This window comes from Cladophialophora carrionii, assembly GCF_000365165.1.
Source record: "Cladophialophora carrionii CBS 160.54 unplaced genomic scaffold supercont1.5, whole genome shotgun sequence".
Taxonomy (NCBI): domain Eukaryota; kingdom Fungi; phylum Ascomycota; class Eurotiomycetes; order Chaetothyriales; family Herpotrichiellaceae; genus Cladophialophora; species Cladophialophora carrionii.
The window spans coordinates 3067952-3092955 of record NW_008481830.1 but is presented as its reverse complement, the minus strand read 5'-3'; the positions used below and the strand labels follow the sequence as shown (position 1 = coordinate 3092955).

The window sequence follows — 25004 nt, the reverse complement described above, 5'->3', positions numbered from 1 at the left end:
CTCAACTCTAAGTCAGGCAAAAACATGCTTATGGCATTGTCCACATCTACATGGTCGTGGTGGTGATTCCTCAGTCAAGCACGAGTACTCCGTACTTGAACCAGAACTACGTCATCTGTGGCAGAGTGTCTCTTCCACCCAGTCTTCTTCAACCAGTAAGAGGTACTCATACTGGTACGAGTTACGAGTATCATCCTCATTCCTCTCTCCTTGATCCCGGCCCCTCTTGCTCATTCTCAAGCACCAGGCCGTCGAGTGATTGGCTTGATCCCTCTCAATGAATGACCGGGGTCTGTGAATCAGGATCATCACCTCGGGCAAGCCACTTGTCCTCGCCGCCGACTCGTACGAGTACGAGTAGCCACAAGTGCCCGTGAACCTGGACCCTGTCATACACCAGACGGGGACCAGTGTGGCACTGAGGGGTCGACAACCGCCAACATTGACGTCAGCCACATCATCCCTCTCGATCACAGGCCTCGAGTGACACAAGACGCGACCGTTCCAAGGTTATGCTGATCATGCGAAACAGGAGTGCCAGGTAAGAAGTATATATCATCCTTGTCTACGGCGTCCCCCTTCTTCGCATTCCACAAGCCTCAAAAATTCAGCTTTAATCACTTGTGTGAAAAATCTCATTACAACCAAGTACCCAGCTCAGAACGAACAACCAACATGTCTCAGGATCAGCAAAAGAAACAAGGCGGTATGTTGTCGACTCGACCGTCCATTTCATTTTTACCTCCACCTCTTGTCGACGACGTTGCCCCAAACCCAAAAAAACATGAAGTGAATGTATTACTTGGCGGGACCACCGCGCCTTCAAACCCCCCCAGTCCTTCCCATTCGAAGACATGCAACCCAGCGCAGCCCAATCGAACCCAGCCCAACCGTGCCCTAACACCAGAACCGAAAGCAAGCTGATCTCACACGCCAGGCGGCGTTCTAGGCGGTCTCACCGACACGGTGGGCAACACCGTCACGGGCCTCACCGTACGTACGCTGCCATATCACCACCACAAGTAAAGAAAAATCTCTTAACCTCACACGGCAGGACACCGTCGGCAACACCGTCTCCGGTGTGGGCGAAGGCCTCGGCAAGACCACCCAGGGCGCGACCAAGGGCGTAAGTCTTGAACCCTCGCCTTCTCTTCATTGAATCCGGCGTGAGGGCGAGTTGCACGGTCGCAGACAGACGGTAGACGGGCAGAATTTAAGTATTGCATAGCTTGCTGACGTATGGGGGGATCTTGACCGTTTTTAGCTTGGCGATACCACCAAGGCTGCGGGCGACAATGTCAAATCCGGCACGGATTACGTGGGAGGCAAGAAGCAGACGGCTGATAATCCGTTGGGGTTGTAGCTTGAATGCTTTGGGTAGGGTAGAAGCCGACGTCTAGGAAGACGGGCGTGAGGATAGTACTGACGGTCCAAGTACGGTACCGCCTATGCAGGACGGGCTAGTGCTCGCAATGCGCAAGTGCAAAGACACCCGATCAACAATGACATGAACATTTAATCGCTCGACTAAGCACTGTCGAACCAATATGTCTGTAGGGACGCTAGCCGTTTTCCGTGGCCGATGCTATGTTCCTTGGTTTCGCGTGCCTGACGGAGTGGCCCCATCGAGAGGAGTGTGTATATTCGCAGGTAGTCTAGTCGATGCTCCTCGCTGGCCTGTCCGAGAATATGTTCAATTCATCCAATACCAGCACTATCAACCAATGACCCATGCCGACCTAGCCCAGATGTGTAATTGCACACATGACTGAGAACGCCGTAATCACAAAAGCAACAATGTGGCTTCCCCTGACTCCCCTCTACTTATAATTCAGGTGCATACTCATCCTCATAGCCATCTAGGCAAATCAACCCGAAGAAGACCGGGTTTTTACATTTCCTCCGCCTCCTCCCATGGTCGGTCGTGCTGGTTTGCGACGGCTGCACACTACTAGCACTCGCGGTCGGCGCCCCAGTGATCGTGTCGCTATCCGTACTCGGAGCAGTGCTGGTGTGATGGTGCTCCTCATCCTTACAGCCCCAGAAATACCCTGGTGTCTCGCATCTGTGCTTCTTATGCGGCGCTGCCGTTCTCGTTGAACTGGGACTGGGTGAGGTTGGGCTGGGAGATGCTGTGTGTGTCGTTGTCGATGTAGAAGTAGGATCTCGGCATCCCCACCAGCCTGGATGATCACAGCTCGTTGTACTCGAGCTCGATGTCGAAGGTGTATGTGTAAGGGAAGCAGGGACCGAAGTTGTAGTTGGAGTTGATGTCGGCGCAAGTGTAGTCGTAGTAACCGTGACGTTGACTCGGTCTTTGCACCCAAACCAGCCCGGCGTAATGCAACTCGTGGTCGTGTATGTGGTTGTAATCACAGGAATTGAACTGCTTGTCGTAGGGTTGTCATCCAGGCATCCCCACCATCCAGGCGTCTTGCATGTACTCGTCCGCGTGTAGGTACTCGAACTGGTCGTCGTCGTTCTCGTGCTCGTGGTTGAGTCGCTCCCGTTACTGTCGAAGAACTTCCAGTTGAAGCAATCCACGCACTCGTCGTCCGGTTCACAGGATGGCACATTCTTGTACATCTTGATAACGTTGTCAATGACATTGTGGATCTTGTGATTACCGATGCCCACCCGCCAACCGTAGTCGCTTACAGTGTCGTACACGCATTGCTTGCCCGTATGGCATGCTGATTCCATGGCGTAGCCACCCAAGGTACAGGTTGCGGTGGCACCGTTGCATGTGCCCATAAAAACAGGATCAGCGGTATTGCCAAAGTGGTATGCGCCAGTGTACTTTGTGCGTGGTTTGTGAGGGTCGGATGACGGAGGTGCGGGTAGACCTAGTCGTTTGGAAGCGAGATCTTCGCCGGGAGCCTCGAATGTTACTGTCGGAAGGCCGAATGTTTGGCCCAGGAGGGCCGTGACGGCGCCGCCCAGGGAATGGCCTGCTAGCCAGACATTGGAATCCGGGTAGAGTTCTGTGACATTGGTGTATAAATCGATTGCTGCACGGTAGTAGCGGTTCTCCTGCCTCAGTGCTTGCACGACGCAGGTCCGGTTGCAGGTGTACGTGCTGGTCTGGCAGTCGCAGACTTGGTGCCAAAAGTAGGAGCCGCCTTGGGCGCAACAGCAGGAGAAGAAAAGATTATCGTTCATTTTGTCCTTTGTGGTTGTTCCATCGCCATCAAAGACTGCGGGGGACGTCCCCTTCAGACTGATAATGACTGTTTCGTTGCCTTCGTTCGCGAAGATGTGGCCTCGTAGGCCGTCACCTTCCCACCCGAACGGGGTAGATCGATTGTATCCTTGCTTGACATCTTCCCAGTCCCCCTCTCCTGGCCCTGGATTGTATGCATTGGCAGCCATGATGGCCAGATTGATGACTGTATCCTTGTCAGAGATATTGGGACCCTTCACTTCATCTAGCGTCCATTGTGAGGCGTCGAGGATGGCAGGCCTCCCTGTCCGTCGAGCATGCTGGAGATACTGCTCGACACTCGCCGGTTCTCGGTCGACCAGTCTTTCGATCTGTTCCGGGTGGGAACGAAGCAGAAAGTGAGGTGGCGGCTGCAGAGAGTGGGAGAGGGCATCATCGTGGTCTTGGGTAACTAGGACGGGAGCCTGAGGGTGGAAATCGTAGCGCTTGTGCAGGTCTCGGTCTCGATATGTGCCCCGATGGTAGATATGTCTCAGTGTAAAGTCGTCGATGTTTGGCTGTTTCGGTTGAGGCACTGGATACCACGGATCGATGGCTGCGGGGAGTTTGGCTGCAGCAGCCGCAGGCACAAGGGCAAGGAAGGATAGCAACATCCCAGCAGATACCCGGCTGCGCGAAGTGCACCTTTGGTCTCTCGGTTTTCGTGTCTTCATGCTGTCGCCTGCTGGGTGTGAGAAGAAGCAAGTCGGGTGGAAGCCAGGAACGACTGTTGACTGAAACGGACCCGAGGGTCTCGTGGCCACTCATCCCAATCAATGATCGGAGTCGCTGACGTCGACTGCGGAGGGCAACAGCGAACATCCCTGCCACGCACAGTATGCACGCCATGGCACATGCTCTTGGGGTTCGCTTCACTCGTCGACCGTCAACAGAGCAACATCACGCATGCGGACATCTCTACGGATCACTCGGGTTGGTCTCAGGTGCGGCAGACATGCCTCTGAGCCTCATGTCATTCTGATGACTTGCCGCTGGAAGCCTTGAAACGGCTGACAGCTGTCGATTCTTCTCTCTGCAATTCACCTCTCGCAGCATGTCGAGAAACGTGTCTACTGGCTCGCTGAGAGCGAGACCATCTGCGCTCTCCACCAAGTCATTTACGCGCTATGAGCCTTCTCTCACTTCTCCTACCTCCGCCACTGGGAGAAGCAGAGCCAGCACCATCCAGTCTGTTACTGACGTGAAGTCGCCCAAGAAAGTGGACGCGTCGCCTGAAGACATCTTTGACAAGTCTATCACCGAGGAGAATGAACCTCCCTCTCCCGATCTGGGCAGGTCCAACAGCCTTCCGGAACGCTTCGATGAACTGCCAATAGAGCTGGCAAGCCTCTGCGACCGATTTGTCGAGTCGCTCAGCGCCAAAGTATACAATGAACCGCCAGCCATCGAGCAGCTGGCCGAGTTGTTCCAGGAGTTTTACGCAAGAGCGTCTGGTGCAGTCTCCATTCACATTGCGACTCTGAGATCCCGTCTCAACAGAGGCACTTCTCCTACGCCCTCTAAAGCCAGTTCTCGAACGCCGGCTGCACCGAGTAAATCCTCACCTGATTCACTTGGCTCGGGTGCAGGTCGTGGTGGCGCACAACAGATGCTTACAGCGTCTGAAGTGACGGAACGGCGGAAACAGAGGAAGCTCCTCGAATACAAGAGAATTGTACTAGAAGAAGCCGTGGAAAAGAGAGTATGTGAGAAGGTCTACGACAAGATATGGAGACACAAAAGCACCCTGGATGAAGTCAGGGACGAAAAGCTACGTTCGAAAACAGCCGCATTGGCACTTGTTGGCATCGGCCTGAAAGATCTGGGTATTGAATTGAGTGAGGACAGCGGCACATCGGCCGAAGATGTCCAAGCCTCCCTTGCCCCTGCACGGGAGAGTTTGGCCAAGATGAACGACGAGCGGTATCCTTTGGGCAAGCTACAGCACCTCACCACTGCCCACAAAGCCGTCGTCGACACCCTCTCGTCAATTCATTCCTCCTCATCTTCGGCCGACGAGATCCTGCCCACTTTAATCTATACCCTGATCACATCTCCCATTGAGGGTATCAACGTCATCAGCAATCTACAATTCATCCAACGGTTCCGGGCCGCTCCCAGGATCGATGGCGAAGCTGCTTACTGCCTGACCAACCTGGAAGCTGCAATCACCTTTCTGGAGGACGTCGATCTGGCGAGTCTGCGGGAGGACGAGAAGCCAGAAGGTCCCACGAAAGCACCAGCACAATCCGAAGGAGACCAGGACCCGGAGAAGTTGGAAGCCTTTCCTCCACTACCTGGGACGGCGCCAGCACCGTCGACCCCCACAACGGCCACCTCAACTTCGAACGCTACAGGCACAGCAGAATTAAGTCCAGCTGCATCGGTCATCAAAGACCTACCCGAAAAGTCTACGAAGACTCCCACCACGAGACACCAACGCACCTTATCCGATCTGCTCCAACCAATCACCAATGCCAACGAAGCAGTCCGATCGACGGCCGAGGAAGGCTTCAAGAACATCTCGAATACCCTTGACAACAGCCTGAAATTTTTCCTGGGCAAACTCAAGGAGAGAGGGAGCGAAGGCCCGAATACCGAAGTCGTTGTCCCGAAGACCCTTGACGAGGCAAGGCAACTCGTCAGTCGACCCCTGACACCAGACGAAGACGATCACGCGCTCAGCGAATCGAGTTCCATGCACGACGGTCAAACAAGTCCCATGCCTCCGAATTTGACGAAGACTGAGGAAAAGTTGTTAGGTCTGCTTGGCGGGCGCAAGGCCGCTATCCGAGAACGAAGCGTCGATAGCATCAAGAGTAACGCCAGCGGCGGCGGGAAAAGGGCAGGATTCCTTGCAGCTACCACGAATTCGCCTCCCAACGGGCCTTCAGTGCCGGGCAACGCAGCAGCTGCGCAGAAGCCCGCTCCAGCGGCTGCGCCAGCGGCGAGCAGCAGCAATCCACTTGAGACGGTCAAGAACTTCGGCAATAGCCTGAATCCCATGGGTTCCCTCGGGTCCGCGTTTGGCAGTGCGTTTGGCCGTTTCGGCGCCCGACCATCAGCTTCACCACCCTCAGTGCCACCAACACCAGTTACACCGACCATTGTGGTGGACAAAGACAGTCAGACCACCATGGCCCCAACAGTTGAGGAGGGCAAACCCCCGAAGACAACGAACGAAGTGCCATTGAAGACACCAAACAAGTCCGAACTCGCCGCGATCCGAGCTGCGCCTCCGATCCCACGATTCCTCCTCCTAGGCGACGCGAGCGAGCTGAGGTTAGGAGAGGTGCAGGATCTGCTTGACGACTACCAGCGTCTAGCGAGGGTGTTGGGCAAACTGGTGCAGCGTGCTCAGAACGAGGAGGAAGATGAAGCCGAATTAGAGGATAAGGAGGACCTGGATGTAACAAAAGGATAGGGAGGAGTCTCGAGAAAAAGGCCAAACCCCAGCTTATTTTTGATGAATCATGGATTCACGTCGAACGTAGGGAAGGAGTACGGTAGGATAAAAGTGATAGACAGGTTGAGAGCTGGCAATTGCGATATATGTATTTTGAGCCAGTTATAAAAAACAAGCCTCGAGCCGGGTTGTTGACGTTTTGAGAAATCGCACTGCTGCCGACAGACGTCTCCTTCCTATACACTGTACACTGTACAGACCCTGGGAGCTGGAACCGGCATCTGTCAAGTCACTCCACTGGTATACTGGTACACCGGTATACGGAGTACAGTGGGATAGTGGCAGAGTAAAAGGCATCTACTCTGTACTACATAGTGTACTCCGTACGGGGGCGAGTTGCTACGGTACCTACTGTGCTGTACCAAAGACACCGACTGACTGCCTGCCTGAACTCTTCCATATTAATGCCCATGCAGCCGATTCGGCACCTACTTCTGTGAAACACTAGTAACAACAATGATACTTCTGGCCTTCGTAAAAGCGCAACTCTGGCTATACGGAGTAAATGAGGAGGGGGCGATCGATCCTTGGACAGGCTCTGAAGCTCCCATCCCATCCCATCCCATCCCATGCCATTCTGTCCCATTCTGTCCCATTCTGGCTGGATATTTGTCTCGTTTCTGAGACTCCCTCTATTTGATACATTTGTGTCTCGTCTCTAAGACACTCCTTCTATTATATATACATTTGGGTCTCCTCTCTGAGACAGTCCTTCTAACTGATACATTTGTGTCTTGTCTCTAGACACTCCTTCTAATTGATACATCTGTGTCTCGTCGTAAATCATGATCTCGGTCCAATCATTGCTTCATAAAATCATGGCAGGATTTTGATGCACCCCCTTCTATCAAGATGGCATGAATACTTACTTGTACTTATGCGATCATGCCGTCTTCGCTGTTCATCGGCCCTGGGGCAGGTTCACTTCGCAGGGCTCTTGCCCCTGACCAACTCGCTGCCTCCTTTCTTCAAGCCCGCCAGCTGCTCCTCGACGTCCCCTTTCTTCACCCGGACCTGCCGCTCCCTCTTCTTCACTTCCAATTCGAACTTTAATGCAACCTTCCGCCGCTGGACTCTTGTCTCCATCAATTTGACAATGTCTTCCCTGAACTTTTCGAGGAACCATTCTGCTGTCTGTTCCCGTTCTGTGTCGTCCAGCGATTTGAACAGCGTGGCTTGGTCTTCGGGCCGCATCTTCGTCAGATTCGTGAGTTTGGCGGGAAGGCTCAGGGGTTGGCCGTTGCTATCCATGGCGGGTGAGGTGCTGGGGAGGCGCGGATCTGTAGGAAATGGGATGCTGTCGAGCTCGGCTACGGTCTTGTTCCTGAGCTCTTCGGGGTCGAAGTCCAGATCTCGGGCGGGACGTGGACGTTTGGTGCCCGGTCGTGGAGAATCAGATACAGGTGGTGGAAGTGGTTGTTCCTCCTCCGACGAGGATTCGTGGTAAGAAGAGACCTTGGATGAGAACGGTGCTGCTTGCACCTGCGGTGGACGTGGCTGGGGAGCGTGGAGTTGCTGTCGCGGAGTCCCGGATCGTTCGATTTCAGCTGTTGGTTCTTGTGGCTTGTGTACATGGAAACGGTCACGAATGAGTTGTTGACGGAGAGGAGGGTCGGCGGTGGTCGTCTGAACGACGTCGCTTAGCGACTTTCTGTGTCTGGGCAGAGATTTGTCTGCTGCTTCCTCGACCTTGACTGGCGTCATCAGAGCCTCGGCCGCGCGAGGCTTGACAGCGGTCGTGTGGTCGGGGATCACCCTTGTCCGTGAAGGAGTGTTTTCAATCAGGAACGTCCCTTCATCACCATCGCCATCTTGTTCGGACCCGTCTTGGAAGTCATCATCGGCAGGATGCACTGGGTAGACGTCGCGGTTGAAGCGCGTACGATATTTTGGGGCCATACCATGGCGTTCCCTTTCGGCGTCAACCTCAGCCATCCAGTCTGGGGGTTGTTCCATTCCCCACTCATCTTCCTCAGACGCATTTACCGTCTCTCGTTGGACGGTGGGATAGGAAGGAATGGGCGGGCCAGCACTGCGCAGACGTGGACTGTTCCGACCTTGGCCGTAGGAGAGAGGAATATGTATGGGTACACTTCGATCGTCGGTCACGCTCAGTGAGTCGTCATAGTGTATGCTCTGAGTATCGTCAAACGCCTCGAGAACAGTTAGTTTGTGCTCCGCTACTGAAACAACCGCAAACACTGACACTGGGCCGCGAAGCCATTTCTGACACTCGTTCCGTAAAGTTTGTATGAGGAGGTGCGGCTGGACGTTGGGTGGCATTCGATTCGGTAACTTGTGCGAGCTTTGACTTTGGCTGTGTACTAGGGACGTCTATCTTCAACTTGGCTGCTTCTTCTCGGCTGAGGGGTACATTGGTTTGTTTGATGTGGCTGGCGGATTGGGGCTTGCGGCGGGAGTCGTCCTGACGCTGCAGAGATCGTTCACGGCCCGAGTTGAGCTGCGGCGTCAGAGGTCGCTTATCTGGTCGTGTTGGCTGAACCGCGGATGTACGGCTGTTGACGAATTGCTGCATCGTCTTACTCTCATTGAGAGGCATGATGGGTAGCAGATGATATGGAGGACAGCATGTGCCAGGATCGTCTCCAGGTACGTAGGTGGAGAGTCAGGAAGAAAGACTGATGTGCGCCATCCCGAGTGAAAGAAAAGTGAAAGTGACGAAAACATGTAAGTAATTAATTACGAAGACCAAGCGCGTCGGCAACGCGTCGGCACGTGCCCAGCTTTCCGAGGCTGCGAGCACGATCTGACAAGGCTGCCGTCCGCACTCGCCTATTCTCTCCAGAAAAGCAATGCTAATCGCCCTGACCCGCCATGCTACACAGCATCTTGCACACAGCAGTATATTCTGCCAGACATCGTCACAATCCATTTTGAAAGGGGTGGTCTGCCCCAGGACGAAAGCAATAGACCCCACCTGCCAAATCTTTACTGGTTCGACATGGTATTTTGAGATGGACTAGTGGTCACCCAAGGATCGTAACTCGTGCTGGCTCAACCGCTCCAAAAACAGTACTACAAGTAGCATGCCCGTATCATCTGGAAGAGAGCTCCGCCGCCGAGTCCTCAGGACGTCCCAGAGGATGAGCCCGGCCCGGAAGTAGACGCTGCTCCGGAGCCGGGGGCTCGCCCAGAGCCCGAACTCGACCTTGTAGGTCTCTTGCGCCCACCCCGTGGGTTCTCACCGTCCACGCCATCAACGCCATCCTCGCCGAAAGCATCGTGATGCGCTCTTCTCTTGGGCCGCCTCCAAGGTGTCATTGTAGGAGCTCTCTTCCAAAGAACCTCGTCGTCACTGCTGCCTAACTCGTCGTCTTTTTTCGCCTCGGCCAGTTCCCCGCCCGGTCCCGCCCAAGGCCGATGCACGCTTCCCAGGAAGCCGTTATACTGCTCATTGGCTAGTGGATCAACATCGGCATTGGGATCCCAGATAGGTAGACCATCAGGTGGCAGGGCCTCCGGAGACGGCGTGCCCTTGGCATACTGTGCGAGCGACCCGTTGATACCCGTAAGGGACCAAGCAAACACCGCCACGTCGCGGATGGCGGCCATGAAGCCAGATTCTTCTTCCGTTGTCCCCGGTGAAATGGCCGGTGGAGCAACAGCAGTCTCGTATGCGGAAGGAGGCATGACTGGCTCGGGGGCCCAAGGAGACGCGAAGAGGCCATTCGCATAGTACGGTGCCTCCGTTGCCCCAAGTCGGTGAGGTACGAGTGGTCTGGCGCGACGGAGAATGACAACAAGCCCGTCGGAAGAACAGGAGACGACGGCTTCGATCTCCAATCTTGGATCTTCGGGTGGGGTTCCTGAGGACGACGACCGTTGAGTAGCCGGTCGGTCGAAGATCGTATCAGCAGCATTGGCATCAAGGTCCGCACTCTGATCCGAGTTCGACCGTCCCATAGTGAGGTTGTTTTCGACGGGAAGCCCAAGGGTTTGGTCAGTCTGTGATCGACCGCTTTCTTGCGCATCGGACGGCCGGGAAGACTGGTGTTCGGCCGTCGGCCCAAGGTTCACCCCTGAGGACTGTTCTGTAACCAGGGGGGTCGTTGCGTCAAAGAGCCGGGCGCCGTCTTCGGTCTGCCTTGGAGTGGAAGCATCCGTCATCGAGACACTGGACCTGGCGCCCAGCGAGACACCCCCATCCTCGTCCTCGTCCTCATCACCCACGGAATCAGCGTGAGTCCTGTTGTCTTCCCGCAAGGGGTTCCGGTACCAAAACCTCAAGTAGGCGATAGAGTCATTAGCTTTCGCACTCTCGAGGGCTTTGACGGCGTCCCGAAGACAGTTCTCCTCGATGCAGTAATAGAAACTCTTCCCGATGACATCGGCCGGCTCCAGGCCCAGAATGGTGGCGAGGCCGTCCGTGGCAAACATGATGGTCGAGGTGCGCGAAAACCGATTGAGGAAGAGCGCGGCTCTCGGTTCTGGAGAATGGATTTCGGGTTCCTGATAGAATTTGTTGGACAGGTACTGCAGCATATGGTATCTCGGATCGCGTGGCGAAGACGAAAAGATGCGCCGGACACCGGCTCCGTCTAGCGCCCGCTCTGTGCTCAGTCAGTATGGCGGCCCTGGAGACGGCAGGAGCTCGACTTACGCCTCGCCTTGGGGCCTCGTCGGTAAATCGCCGTGGTGGCCACGAGGACGTCATAGACTACCGTGAACGAGCATTCACACCCGACCCAACGGCCGTCCTTGTGCTTTATGCGGGCGTAGCTCATGACAGCAGCCTTGTCCAGACTGATGCCACGGCCCTGAATGGCCCGTGCAAAGGGGATCTCGTCGGGGTGAAAATACTCCCAACATGATTTGCCTGTCACCTCGTGCGGAAGATAGCCAAGGATGTCCTCCACCGAGTCAGAGCAGTATCTGATACTAGCATCCTGCGAGAGATCTGGCGGCTTGTTAGCATGGCAATGGGATAACCCGACGACGACGCTCACCGTGAATAGTGATGAAGACGGTCTCCATGTCGACAAGACTGAAGTAAGGCACAAAGGCGAAAAGCCCAAGCGCACCGAGCTGCCCTAAAAGACGCTGGCCTCTTGTTCAAAACATGGAGGGGGACGGGCTTTTATGGTCCCCAAGAGGCATATGCGGGATCGAGTCCAAAAGTTTTGGGTCAAGCCGGATCTGCGGTGAAGGAAGCCGCTCAATAGAGCTGCGTCAGGTGGGAGACGTGATGCAGGCCCTCGACCAAAACGGGAATGATTAGTTGACTGGGGAGCTGCTGGTTCGGCGCGAACGCTGTACGGCTGGGGGACCCTATGTCAGGATGACTTGGCCTGAGCATGGGTAGGCAAGAACCTGGTCTTGCAAGGTTACGGCGCAAGGCTGGGGTGCGACAAGGACAACTAGACTCGTGAGGCTAGTGTGACCATGTCTTTGAGGCGATGGCAGGGCTATCGGACAGACACCTTTCAAGCACCGGCACAGCGTCTCAGTTCCGTCCGTGGCTAGACGGGCCCGTGTGTCAGGATCGAAAGTCGTCGACGTTGCTGAGGCTTCTTGATGACTGGCGACGGGAGAAATCAGGATTGGGAGGTCTGCACGGTGCGAGGTACGAGTACTGAATTCTTCAAATTTGGATGGAAGAGCGCAACGCTGCCAGCAATTGCCACTCGCTGCGTTTCCGGGACCGACACCATTGGAACGACCGGCGACGCTAGGCGTTATGGCAAACCAATCACCTGGTTCTGGGGCTCTTGGGGGGCCGGTCCCTGTAGGTCGATGATGGAGAAGATGGGCGTCGGCAACGTCAGCCAAACGGGTACGTGACGGAGAGTTCGACCAGTTCGATGGATACAGGCGGCGAGCGGCTGGAAAGCCACAGAACCACAGAACCACAGAACCATGTGGGGACCGCCGGCTTTGAGAGAGGCAGCAAGGATGGTGGAGTCAACCTCTGCACGAGCTGCGTCTTACGTCAAACCTTCGTGTTTGCAAAGCCCGGTTCTTTCCTCCATCGCGATCCTTTGCACGGTACGAATAGCAAGCCCGCTCGGGGGTCGTCTTCTTGGAGGATTCAGGGGTTTGGTGTACATGTCCATGGCGTCTCGACTGGGCATTGATCGGCTGCTGCAGCGCTCAGTCAAGGGCAGGGTGTCGACATCTCACCAGCAAGTTGATTAGCACAGTACAGCTGCTCTTCCCCCTCTGCTTCTATGTACGACTTGACTCGTCGCACATCACAGACGAGCAGAGGCAGCGGACAAGAGGGTAAACGCGCAGTTCCTCGGATCACAGAGCAGCAGACTACCTCGACATGCGTTGCGCCTCGCAGAGGTCCGTTGTCCTGTCCATGCGTCAAACTACGGGCGGAAGACGCCTCCCACGCGGGCTGCCGTTGTGCTCGAGCCACAGGCCACGGCCAGGGCGAGACGATCACTCAGTTCCAGGTTCGCTTCTCGTCTAATCGCATGCGACGCGAGCTACTAAGCCGAATTTGTCGGAGCCAGCTTCCTCTGCAAACGATCGTCCGAGTACTAGGACATCCGAAACAGAATTACCCAAGGGCTACCTCGTCCCCTCTCCGCCAACGTAGACAATCACGAGCGGGGTCTCACGTCTTCCGAGCTTTGCGCAGTGCTCCAGGACTTGAAGTAGAGGAACGCCCTGGTTGTATAGCAGGCGCCGAGGGGACTGGTACTAGGGTGGAAACACTTGTTGAGGAGGACGGCACAACACTGTTTGGGCCTGCGGTATTCGATGGCGGTCATGGAATACACAGTAGGCACGTCGGACATGTCACTTTGGTGTAGCAGCAGCACGCATGGGTCATGGACGAATGGGAGAAACCCGGTGTGCTCGCAGCTGATGAGGCTATTGCTGCTAGTCTCGCGAGAGACGGAGTAGCTGGGTCCAATGGCAAATGCACAAGCGGGAAGTGTGACATGCTCGTAGACGTGCTCGACGTGCTGCATCACCATGCGGCAGCATCCTGGCTGCAGCTTCTCTTCGGATCATGCTGCAGGCACTCCGTGGAGCCTCACGTTCTCTCTTGAGCATGACTGGTGAGCAAAGTCGGGATCGTCGATGCCTCGCAGTGGACGCCAAGCCTAAAGCTTCTGTGGTCCCCTTCGTCCTTGATATCGCCAGTCAACGATGTGCTCAACAAGACCTCCTTGGCGTGGAAGCGCCCCTGTTGGCAATGGCCTACCGGGACGTTCGCCATCGGGCCGTTTTCCGAAGTGCAAACACGTACAACAAGTATTGGCGAGTTCGTGCACGAGCTCCAAGGTGTCCATCGCGCAGTCGCTATATTGGGCGACGAGCATATGCAGCTCTTCAATAGACAAACTCTGGAAAACCAGGCAGCCCTGTCCTTCACAGCAACTTCATCAGCCGTCTGGGTCTGCCCCAGTACTGACGCTGCAGAACAATACTGCACGGCCTTTGCTGGTAACTTGATTGTCGCTGCTCCAAGGCCATTCGCAGAATTGTCGCTTTTCATCTTTCAGGTTGTTAGCGAGACCCTCGTCGCCTACTAGATCTTAAGTCAAATGGATGTTAGTCGAATCCGAGAAATGCTGACATGTTGTGTAACCGCTGGTGGTCCAACTGCAGTCGAACCCTGCTACGGGTGTCGTAGGTGGTATGCTGAGTGGTTCGGGGCTAGCAGACCTGGATAACATGCTTCTTGTGTGTGCCGGCATCAGGGCTGCAATTCCTGCATCTCGAGCGCGCGGAGCACGGCATCTAGCGTACAGTTCTGGGGAGGACCACTCGGGATTGGAGCCTGGGAGTCGGCTACACCCACATCATACGCACACGCCCGCATCCCTGCATTCAGTTCTGAGACTGGCGATCGTGGACAATACGGCTGGTGGCGGCAGGGAATTAGGGTCGGTCGTCGAAAAGTCCAGCCATGCCTGACTGATGGACCCGAGGTATGCATCACATCTTTCTCTGTTGATCAAAAAGTCAGTTCACTGTCATTTCCATGCTTTATTCGGTCGAAGTGATGCGGAGTGTGGTTTGTGGTTGTTGTCGTCCACCAGTTGTTACTCACCTTTACCAACCCTTTGAAAAAGTCGAAGCTATTGGCATCACTCTGCAAGGTCCACCTCCGACCAGTCTCACGGTCTTCATATCCAAGTTCTTCTGCGATAAGTAATCCATAATCCCGTGTGATGCCCTTGATTCGTGCACGTTGACCGCCTTCAGCTTCAAGTGTCACGATTTGATCCATGTGAAGCCAATGTTTGTAGTACATCTGCTCCATCGCTTCATTGAAGCCAGTCGCCAAGAATCGAGCGTACAGGTCATCGAAGACGGTCAGAATCCTGGCTAGTAGCTTCTCTAACGTGAATGGGGCGACCTTGTGGGGGAGAAATTGCGTAAGTTGGTTCAAAGAGGTCGTTGGAGCGGCGTTGGACGTGTTCAGACCAATGCCGCAAACGGCAATATATTCCTTGGTGTTGTAGTGACTGTTCACCAGTATGCCCCCGATTTTTGTGTAATTTTCATTGCGGTCACCGCCATTGTCTCTCGCTTTGCCGGGATCCAGGGCGAAGATATCGTTCGGCCATTTGAGCTTGATTGGCATGTCTCTATAAAGCACGCCATCGTAGCTTTTGATGCCGTCGACGATTGCCATGGCTGCCAGATATTGGACGAAGACAACTGGGGCGCTCTGCATCTGGGCCATCGGGTGACGAATGACAGTGCTGAACATCAAACTCCCTGCAGGTGAAACCCAGACATTGGATCCCCGGCCTCGGCCTGCGACTTGGACCGTGGCAGTTGCCGTGAAGCCTTGCGGTAGAACCCGGAGGAGACGGGTGTTCTTCTCAAGCATTGTATTTGTGGATGTAACCACTTCCCCGTACAACAAATGAGCACCGAAATTGACGGCGCCAGGCGTCTGCGACTGGTACCTGTCTAGGTTCGAATAGAAAGCGGAGTGGTTGAAGTATGGAGTCGACCTCGCTTGAGGATGATCATCGTCATGCACAATGATCCTCTTTAGCACCGTGTTATAATCGACTATCCGATCGGAGCTGCCATCGGACTGGTCAGCAGGTTCCTTTGAGTCCGACTCTGCGGGTAGTGTTTTCATCAAATCACCCATCTTCCAGACGGATGGCTTCAGGATCTGGAATGTGTCGTTCTCATCCTTGAGAAACTCGTCACCACGTTCGTCCTTTTCAACGAGGTGGCTGAGGGAAGAAATTACCCCCGCGGTGTCGGCAGGGTCGGATGAAGACAGATGCAGGTAGGATAGGGAAGGTACATTCTGTTCGTCGCTCACTGTGAGACCAAGCTTTGTCAGGCACGCTTTGAGGAAATCCATCCTGTGCTTCTCGTCCCCAGCCAGGGCTTTGATGACGTCTGAGAATCCAGGAACCTCTGGCTTCGGCTCAATGTTCGCAGCAGCAAACCTAGGCTTCGTTAGTGACCAGTCATCCGCTGGCTTTCCGAGAAAGACAAACTCTGGGTGAGGACCGGTCAGTAGCGCAGCGCCCTGGCCGACTTTGCAATAGACAATGGCAGCGGCGCCTTCGCCACTTTCGACCGCGAGGGGCTCGGTATAGCTCGCAAGCACTTCGACCCCCTGCTCTCTGTACTTTGGTGCGTCGACAAAAACACTGCCACCGTTGTAGTAGGACCGGAAGACGTCGGGCACAGTCCCTACAGTAAGGGACGTCTTGTCAACTTTCAACTCTGGAGCTCGAGCACCCTTCTCACTATGGTAAACAAAGCCGGGGAACGCGCAGCCTCGCGCCGTGCCAGGGTAGAAAGCAAGCTCCCTGTCTCCAACGACCTCTAAGAGTCTGTTGCCGACCTCAAATTCGCATCTTTTGCTTCCGTAGTAGCCGCCAGCACAGAATCCAATGTACAGGCCACCACGCTCGACGAACTGGCGAATACGTCGGTTGCCTTCGCCGTTTAGTGTTTTGCAGTAGCCTTGATCTGCGCCGCCCGGGAAAACAACAGCAGCACAGCTTGCTGTCCAAGGCTCCTTGATGAGCATATCACCAGTGACCGGGATGACAGCGTAGTGGGGAGCGAGCAGCCTCCGGAGAGTATAGAGACAATGCCGAACTGATTCGACAGTGCTACCATTTCCTGAAGACAGCATTAGATTGGGGTTACTTCTCCAGGCATCTTGAGTGAGCGCACCAGAGTAGACGAGGACGTTCATTCGCTTCGACATGGTTGTGGTGTCGGGTGTTGATGGGATTCCGATGGTGGTGAGGTAGGAAGATACTGTCAGAAATAACGACCTCGGACTTTCGATTTTCTCTGCGAGATTTCGGCTCTCTCTCGACTTTGGTTCACCACCTCCAGGATAGAATATGTCGGCACAAGGCAACTCCAACCGGCCTGATGCAGCGGAAGAGGAGCTTGATGACTGGTAAGGACTCCAGGTCGTTAACTCATGACATCGGTCCACGCTGATGCCTCGGCTACAATGACAGGGACCAACGGATATTCAGTACAGGCTGTGCCGGTAAAATCGAGATCAATGTCAGAGCAAGCTGCAAGATGTGACTCTGACGAGCGGGACAGAAGAGCAGCTCCGAATGAACGACTGCTACTACGACAAGAAGGACTGGCGAGCTTGCAAAGCCGAAGTAGGTGTTGAGTCCCCAACCCCCAATGCTTTGAGCAAGACCTCTCCGCGCTTAATCGGCTGGTCCTCGGCGGAGCAAAATTCAGGCCACACTGACTTTTCGCGCCAGATGGAAGCTTTCAGACAATGTTGGAAGCGGAAGGGCAACGAGGAACGTACACAAAGCAGGGACGCGTCGTCGGAGAAGTAAATGCGAGTATGATATCGAGGCCCGACGTTCTCAGCTTCACCTGATGGATGGAAATTATTGGCCTTGTCACGGGATTCGGCGTCGACGTGCGGCAACGACGCGGCTCAACTTTACGCAAATTTAAGGTGCGATCACGGGAAGTTCGAGCATCAATTATCTACTGTGTACTCTACTTAGATCTGCCATCTCCAAGCCTTACGGGGTTCGGTTGCGTTGCGCAGTGTCATCGGCGGCTTTCTCATCTCATCTCCCTTCTAGATCTCTGGTGTAAATTCTCGTTTCCACAATTGGAGCTTCAACTCATCCTCGCGGAAAGATGTCAACAGCAAGCCGAATTCCTCGCAAGGCTTTCAATGCGTTGATTCCGAAGCCGCGCTCGACCTCATTAGCATACCCTTCGCTTTCGCCTCGATCGCTCCGCCCTGTTCCTCTACGTACGGTCTTCACGCAATCACCATCTCGACGCGCCGAAGCCGCCGCAACCCCTGGCCAGAGCAAAGCAGCACCTCCTCAGAAACCTGCGGTAGCCGCCAAGGCTCGCACTCTCGACAATCTCGAAGACCAACCCTTGACACTGCACGAAGACGATCCTTCAAACGTCGACTGGACCAGGTCGTTCCATGGCCTCTCCACCGAACCTTTTTCCAAAGAAGCGGCAGCTGTCTTGCTAGCACCGGTAGACCCAGAAGACATTGAGATCAAACCAGATGGCATTATATACCTTCCCGAGATCAAATACCGACGGATCCTGAACAAGGCTTTCGGACCTGGGGGTTGGGGATTAGCCCCCAGGGGCGAGACGATTGTCACGGATAAATCAGTGACCAGAGAATACGCGTTGTTGGCGCATGGCCGGTCAGGAGGACCCAGTACTATTAAGGGGCCCATGCTGACCGCTTCCGCAGACTTGTGTCCATCGCACGTGGTGAGCAAGACTACTTTACGAAAGAGGGTATACCTACGGCCGTAGAAGGCTGCAAGTCGAACGCCATGATGAGGTGTTGCAAAGATCTCGGAGTCGCCAGTGAGCTGTGGGATCCACGGTTCATTCGAAAGTTCAAGGCGCAACACGCCAAAGAGGTCTTCGTTGAACACCAAGTCTCGAAGAAGAGAACGAAGATCACCCTGCGCAAGGTGTGTCCATTCTCATCACAGCTCGTTCCTGCTCGACTAACGTGACGTCCTTACAGGAGGACCGAGTGTCCTACCCTTACGTGGAGCTAAAAAAGTGAGCGATTGGCCGGGACATCAACATCATGTATTCCGGAAATCTGCCCACTCCGACCGAGAGAAATAATCCTGGGGGTGACATAAATCGCATCCCGGTCTCTGGCCCGCTTGTCAAGTGCAAGATTGCCCGTCGAATAGTGGTAGTGCTTTGACGGTTGTGGGGATAAACAGATTTGGGCAGTGGGACTGGTGCGACCAAATTTACTGGGACAACGGGATATGTGCACTGCAGGACGGGCAATATCATGGCAGCGAGACATCCATTGTAGAGGCAGGACAGGCCAATGGTTCTGTGTGCCACTGTCTTGTATCAACACTGTTGGCAGGCTGCAGAGTCGGTATTGAGGAGGGCCATGTCAAGTGATGCCCAGCGGGTCTGAAGGAGCTCTGTGATGGGGAAGGTCGGCAAGCTGAGGTGCACAACGCGTGGTCAATTGCATGCGCTGACAAGTGGGTGGCAAAGATTGGACGGTGGCCTGCTAGGTATCAAATGATACTGAACACGTTTGCGTCCTCGTAAGAACGAGCTCAACACAGCTCTCCTGTGTCGGGTCAAGGCCAAGCCTTCCAAACCAAAATCACATGCTTCAGCACGGAGCGAGTGGAGTTTAAACGTGAGGACGTGGGTACCGAAAGCCGTCATTTCACATGCTCGGTGACACCTCGACTACCTAGGCAGGCAGGGAGCTTGCTGTGATACCCCGGCAGTAAAGGAACAAGTCCTGGGTGAGCCGTGTAGCATTGCTACTGGGTCCTCCTATCACCATAACGAACCAGCAAGAGAATAGGTGGCCGTCTACCGTATGTGAACGAGTACTATGGTCGAGCCTGTGTAGGGCAGCTCCATTCTTGGTGCGGGATCGTGTACCGGTACCTAGGTATTGTTCTCTTCGGAAGGACGGAGCAGTATCAGGGTCACGAGAGTCATTCTCGCTTTCGAAAGAACCTTTTGCCGTCACCCAAATCCAGAAGTACGGAAACACCCATCGCATCCTCCAGGAACGTTTCTGATTGTGCCTCAGCCGTCTGATCCTCCCACTTCTCCCTTGTTCTCCCCAGCCTCTACGCAGCTCAGCTGGCCACGATTGGCACCGGAATCCTCCCGCCCTTCAGAGTTTCTGCTACTCCACCTTCCCTCTGGCTAGCTCCCAGCTCGCCGTCCTTCTGCCCCGCAGTCCTCGCCTCAATTTGAACATTTCAGCTTAGCAGGAGTCCATACCTCAGGCAGGCCAAGATACCAAGCTTGTTCACAGCCGCGCGCCTTGAAAATACTTGATCGCCGGCGATGGAGTCTACCAGCTCCCCTTCCACCTCTGACCTGATGCAGCTACATGCCGGCTGATTGGGGTCGTTTTGCATCATCCTCGACTCTGTCACGATTGAATCATCACGAACCAAGCAAAGGGGCGGGACCACGGGCCACACGCTCTGACATAACGGTCTAGAACACGCCCGATGAGGAGTGGCAGTGCTATTACGATCCATCCACCGAGCCACTGTGTACACTGTTATCCTCTTTCCTCGCAGCTGACTCCATCGTACCGGCGGCCCGCTGATCCTCACTTGACATAACCTCAACCCGATCGAGCGCTACCCCGCGCGTTCGTTGCAGTATAAAATGACGGATGTCTCTGCGCACGCACCACCCGCTGCACCAGAGGAAGAGGAAGAACTTAAATTCGGCCAGGTGTGGAAAGACGCAGCCAGGGCCACTCACAGACCGAGGCTCGCGGACCAGGTTGACGGGGGAAGACGCAAGTCGTCGGTCCAATTCCATACTGCCGACGCTGAAAACACGATCAGGCGGGAAAGCGTTGCCCAGGGCCCCCGACCTTCGGTGTCGCAGAGGAGAATGTCATCGCCGCCTCCTCCAACCCATTATCAGCGCGGAGTGTCTTTCGACACGATCGACAACCGAGACGCATCAACCGAATCCTTTACGCTGCAATACAAGCATTGCGATTATGCTGCCACCCCACGGAGTCGTGTCTTCCTATGTGGCACAGACGCCAAAGACTATTCCGAATACGCATTGGAGTGGATGATGGACGAACTTGTCGACGACGGCGACGAGATTGTTTGCCTTCGAGTGATCGAAAAGGACTCGAAGACGGCACATGATACTCCTTATGACCGGGAGAAGTATCGGAAAGAAGCGAAACAACTGCTTGACAGTGTGATGCTCAAAAACAGCCAGGAAGAGAAGGCGATCAGTATCATTATGGAACTGGCCGTGGGCAAAGTGCAGGAGATTTTCCAGCGCATGGTAAGCTGCACCCCCCACTCTTTTGATTCGACCGCCTGCTGACCCTTCACAAAAGATTCAGTTGTACGAGCCTGCTGCGCTCGTGGTCGGGACACGCGGACGAAACTTGGGTGGCATGCAGGGCTTGCTTCCCGGATCAGTCTCCAAATACTGTCTACAACAATCACCTGTTCCAGTCATTGTCGTTCGGCCCAGCTCGAAACGAATGAAGAAAAAGAAGAAACGACAGATGGAAACTGGTCGCAGTCTGTACAGCAACCTGCTCGAGCAAGCCCAGACCTCGGGCGGCAACCACGTATTTGCAAAGAACATTTATCCGTCAATGGCAATGGAAGCCACAGAGAAAGAAGCCGATGCTGTGGAAAGGGCCATTGGTCCTCCGAAGCGAGGGATATTGAAAGGCACATATGGGGGTCCGCTTACTCGAGTCACTTCGGGGAAGAGTGACGTGACGTCGGATGAGGACTCACCTGAGCGGAGTTTCGCGTTGCCCATAGGCTATCTGAGCACGGAAAGTGCCCCAAGAGCCGACCTCGCCATGAACAGCCCCAGCATGGCTGCCTTGGTGGAGGATTGGGACGATACTGATCGAGCAACCGAGCGGGCCAGATCACCCAAACCAGCGTCGAAGCAGGGCGAGCACAGAGAAAGTGACGCAGCCGTGTCTGATACGGAGGATATTCGTCTCCTGGTGCCTAATATTGTCGACGAGAGGCGCCCATCCGTTCGAGAGACTACACCTTGGTTGGCGAATATCTTGCGTGACAAACCGCATAGGAGGGCTCCCAGTCACGGTCGATCTCCGTCACGGTAGCTACTGATCATCTGATGGTAGCTGTTTTCATACATGTACCCCCGCTATCCACTCTCCCGACGAAGAAAATTCGACCATGAACAAGAGTATCAGTATAAAAAAGTCGGCTGGCGCAATTTGCCGCAGATCCCCCAGCAGTGGATTTCAAGACACCATCGATCGACCCGTCGAACATGAGCCTTGAGACCTCCTGGGATCCATCACCACGCTGGCACGACACGGCCGATCCGGAGAAGACGAACCTCGCGGGCAATGAAAGCCTTCCCCAGGATATCTGCGAAGCGAGATGTGCGCCTCTGCTGAGTTCGAATCTCGTTGTGTGGAAGTTCGAGCCAGACCGTTTGCCGGAACACAGGTCCGAGAGGTCTTCGGCGAACAGGCGTGTGGAGGACTGACGCGGTTGCGGCGTTCCGCACTATCGATTGAGCCCCTGAATGCAAACTCTGAGGCTGAAGACACTGAGGAGCGGCTGTTTGAATCACCTGCAGACAATAGAAGTCGGACTGGGATAGAGTCGTGGATACCCCGAATTAATTGCACCTATTGAATAATTCTGTCCTCGACCTCATGAATGTGCCTATTATTCACAAGTCAGAGTGAACAGCACACAGTCGCATGGTATTGGATTCCAATGAGGCTGAGAGCGGTGGGTGAGCTGCGCGCGCAGAAATGCTTTTCAGACGAGGCCTTTAATTAACCAGTAGGAGGTACGAGGGACGCGTCCCCGTTAAGCCGTTATGCGTCACAGCTCAGCAAATCATCTTCGGGGGTGGCGGGGCTGATCCACTGACGCCCAATCGATAACGCGGATATAACCACAAGCCCAGATTCCTCCATCTGTGTGACTGCGTACCCATCCCCTTGCGCACAGGCACATATACATACAAGTCTGTGTCTCAGTTCTCTACTCGTACTGTGTACACCGTACACCACCGAGAATCGCTTCTCTATCCCATTTGGTCCCTCATGTACTCGGGGTAAGAACATGCCTCGCAAACACATGCGCCTCTTATCGCCGTCCGAGAGCGCCCACCATGCTGCCGACTTACGCCGATGACGACTGCGACGAATGCACCCCAGCGTCTATGCACCCGGGTCGGTTCACGAGCAAAGCTGCCTTTTCGACCCTTCCTTTCGTCGCTACCTTCGCGGTCCTGACCATCGTCGCCTACCGCAAGGTGTATCCTCTCTTGTCACAGACTTCTTCCGCCAACAAGAGTCAGGATGCCCCCAGCGGCGGTGGCAGCGGCAAAGGTCTCCCCAGACCAGCGACCGCAGCGCCCGAGCCCGCCACGCAACAGCTCGCCCGCCGTGTCGCGGCCATTACATTTGCATCCACGATCGCCCTCTCTGCCGTGTTGACGGAACTGCTCCTCTGCGAGATTTCGAACTCGTTCAACCCTACGGCCAGGAGCATAGCCCTGCAGATCACCGTGGTCAGTCTGTTGGGCTTACTGGTCGTGGCCATTCCGCTGCTGGGCATCTCGTCCGTGGTTGCGAAGTCAGGTTACAAATTCCGGGGCGAGAAGAAGAGGAGCCGCGCCCATCTGGCGTGGCTGCTGGAATTTGCTGGCTACGCCGGCTTTCTCTTCGGCTTCTGGGCGATCGGGGCGCTCCTCCCCGACGCACCCACCCTCACCATCACGGAGAGCATAACGCGGCAGTCGGGCCTCTTTCAAGCGTGTCTGGATCGACTGGGCATCACGGGCGTGTCGCTAATGGCGCTGCTCTCGGGCTTCGCGTCCGTCAGCGCCATCTGGCAGAGCTTTGGACCCAAGGCGCGTATCGTCGCCGACACGGACATCACGCGCAAACAAGCCGGCCTCGACGCCACCATGGACATGCTCCTCGAGAAAAAGGAGCGTCTGCGTATGATGGAGTCGATGTCGCCTGCGACTCAGAGCCACCACAGCCCGATCCAGAGCTTCTGGAGCCGCACCGTCGGCGCCGTCCGCAAGAACACGTATGACCAGCAGAAGGATGTGCTGGAGATGGAGGCCTCCGGGCTCGAGACCATGGCCTCCTCGCTCGAGACATCACTCTCGATCCTCCGAGCCCGACGTGCGAATCAGCTCAAGGCCACGACCCCCACGGGGAGACTCTCGTTGGCCTTCTCACACATCTTCGCCTGCTACTGCGTCTACCGCATCTGTACCACCACCATTAACATCATTCGGCGGACACTGCTCTCTTCCTCTGCCTCTACCCTTTCTCCTTCCGCTGCTACTACTTCCACCACCACCACCTCCTCTGACACCGACCCCGTGACGTACACGATCGCCCTCTTCGCGCGCCACGTCTACCCCTCGCTCGACCAGGCGTCCTGGGCACAGCAGATCTCGTTCCTCCTCTCCGGGGCCATGCTCCTCGCGTCCTTCACGGCCGTGACGCAAACGTTCCACCTCTTCGCCCGCTTCATGCCGTCGGTCCTGCACGCCACCAAGACCAACTTTGCGCTCCTGATCAGCCAGATCAGCGACATGTACGTCATCAGCTCGGCCCTGATGCTCCGTGGCATGATGCCCAAGGAGGTGGGCAGCGTGATCAACACGGCGCTGGGCGCGGGGCTGCTCGAGCCCGCGTGGGTGCAGAGGTGGTTCGATGGCTTTTTCATGCTCGCCGTCGTCGCCACGGCCGTGGGTCTGTACCTGGGGAGACACGTCTCGGGCGCGGCCACGTGGGAGGACGACGCGGGTTGGGACTTGGCCATGGAACTGGGCAAGGAGTCATGATTGAGAGTGGGAGCAGGACGGAAACTGGGGGATTGGACGCACGAAGGAACGGGATTCAAGAAACGCTTTCTGTATTACTATACCACTGTATTGCGATTGATGATAGAGAAATGATAAAAATGGCGCTACCTATAGCCACGTGCGAGGACAGAGGACATCACGCGGCGGTGAATCTGCTGCTTAAGACCATACCTCGTAATTACCTCTCGTCTAGAACAGGGCATACATACCTTGCCTTGGCCCTCGGACAGTGTTTGCGGGAGATACGTCCCCCCGGCATTCCAAGGGTATGGGTACCTGGTAGGGTTCGGGTCGTCTGTCTTTTTTCTACGAAAATCTTGGTTTTACCGTAAAATACACTGTCTTGACGGCGCTACCTAGCCATGCAATGCTAATTTCCCCACAAATATCAAGTATTGGGGCGAAAGTCAATGGTCCCAGGTTGTTGAAGCCTTCGTCTCAGCCGTGGGCTGCTTCAGAACCTTCGGCTACGCGTGTACG

General features: G+C 55.2%; 10 protein-coding genes across 10 annotated transcripts; 6 read left to right on the top strand and 4 right to left on the bottom strand.

Moving 5' to 3' along the window:
* Positions 1 to 675: 675 nt before the first annotated feature.
* On the top strand, positions 676 to 1363 carry G647_06948 (uncharacterized protein; the record flags this gene model as incomplete). The annotated part of the gene is made up of 4 exons (XM_008731266.1): positions 676 to 706; positions 938 to 993; positions 1055 to 1126; positions 1265 to 1363. The coding sequence occupies 4 exons, from the start codon at positions 676 to 678 to the stop codon at positions 1361 to 1363; spliced, it is 258 nt and encodes an 85-aa protein (XP_008729488.1).
* A 461-nt stretch (positions 1364 to 1824) lies between these two features.
* On the bottom strand, positions 1825 to 3816 carry G647_06947 (uncharacterized protein; the record flags this gene model as incomplete). Its single annotated transcript, XM_008731265.1, has 1 exon — positions 1825 to 3816. One exon carries the CDS (start codon positions 3814 to 3816, stop codon positions 1825 to 1827), a length of 1992 nt encoding a protein of 663 aa, XP_008729487.1.
* A 440-nt stretch (positions 3817 to 4256) lies between these two features.
* Positions 4257 to 6626, top strand: G647_06946 (uncharacterized protein; the record flags this gene model as incomplete). The annotated part of the gene is made up of 1 exon (XM_008731264.1): positions 4257 to 6626. The coding sequence occupies one exon, from the start codon at positions 4257 to 4259 to the stop codon at positions 6624 to 6626; it is 2370 nt and encodes a 789-aa protein (XP_008729486.1).
* Positions 6627 to 7589: 963 nt separating this feature from the next.
* G647_06945 (uncharacterized protein) lies at positions 7590 to 9228 on the bottom strand (the record flags this gene model as incomplete). Its single annotated transcript, XM_008731263.1, has 2 exons — positions 7590 to 8822; positions 8875 to 9228. The coding sequence occupies 2 exons, from the start codon at positions 9226 to 9228 to the stop codon at positions 7590 to 7592; spliced, it is 1587 nt and encodes a 528-aa protein (XP_008729485.1).
* A 527-nt stretch (positions 9229 to 9755) lies between these two features.
* On the bottom strand, positions 9756 to 11663 carry G647_06944 (uncharacterized protein; the record flags this gene model as incomplete). The annotated part of the gene is made up of 3 exons (XM_008731262.1): positions 9756 to 11239; positions 11290 to 11586; positions 11636 to 11663. The coding sequence occupies 3 exons, from the start codon at positions 11661 to 11663 to the stop codon at positions 9756 to 9758; spliced, it is 1809 nt and encodes a 602-aa protein (XP_008729484.1).
* A 2944-nt stretch (positions 11664 to 14607) lies between these two features.
* Positions 14608 to 16851, bottom strand: G647_06943 (biotin-[acetyl-CoA-carboxylase] ligase; the record flags this gene model as incomplete). Its single annotated transcript, XM_008731261.1, has 1 exon — positions 14608 to 16851. One exon carries the CDS (start codon positions 16849 to 16851, stop codon positions 14608 to 14610), a length of 2244 nt encoding a protein of 747 aa, XP_008729483.1.
* Positions 16852 to 16993: 142 nt separating this feature from the next.
* G647_06942 (uncharacterized protein) lies at positions 16994 to 17461 on the top strand (the record flags this gene model as incomplete). Its single annotated transcript, XM_008731260.1, has 4 exons — positions 16994 to 17052; positions 17117 to 17148; positions 17208 to 17272; positions 17381 to 17461. The coding sequence occupies 4 exons, from the start codon at positions 16994 to 16996 to the stop codon at positions 17459 to 17461; spliced, it is 237 nt and encodes a 78-aa protein (XP_008729482.1).
* Positions 17462 to 17777: 316 nt separating this feature from the next.
* Positions 17778 to 18693, top strand: G647_06941 (uncharacterized protein; the record flags this gene model as incomplete). The annotated part of the gene is made up of 3 exons (XM_008731259.1): positions 17778 to 18316; positions 18367 to 18595; positions 18652 to 18693. The coding sequence occupies 3 exons, from the start codon at positions 17778 to 17780 to the stop codon at positions 18691 to 18693; spliced, it is 810 nt and encodes a 269-aa protein (XP_008729481.1).
* Positions 18694 to 20309: 1616 nt separating this feature from the next.
* Positions 20310 to 21771, top strand: G647_06940 (uncharacterized protein; the record flags this gene model as incomplete). Its single annotated transcript, XM_008731258.1, has 2 exons — positions 20310 to 20957; positions 21013 to 21771. The coding sequence occupies 2 exons, from the start codon at positions 20310 to 20312 to the stop codon at positions 21769 to 21771; spliced, it is 1407 nt and encodes a 468-aa protein (XP_008729480.1).
* Positions 21772 to 22805: 1034 nt separating this feature from the next.
* G647_06939 (uncharacterized protein) lies at positions 22806 to 24503 on the top strand (the record flags this gene model as incomplete). Its single annotated transcript, XM_008731257.1, has 1 exon — positions 22806 to 24503. One exon carries the CDS (start codon positions 22806 to 22808, stop codon positions 24501 to 24503), a length of 1698 nt encoding a protein of 565 aa, XP_008729479.1.
* Positions 24504 to 25004: the final 501 nt, after the last annotated feature.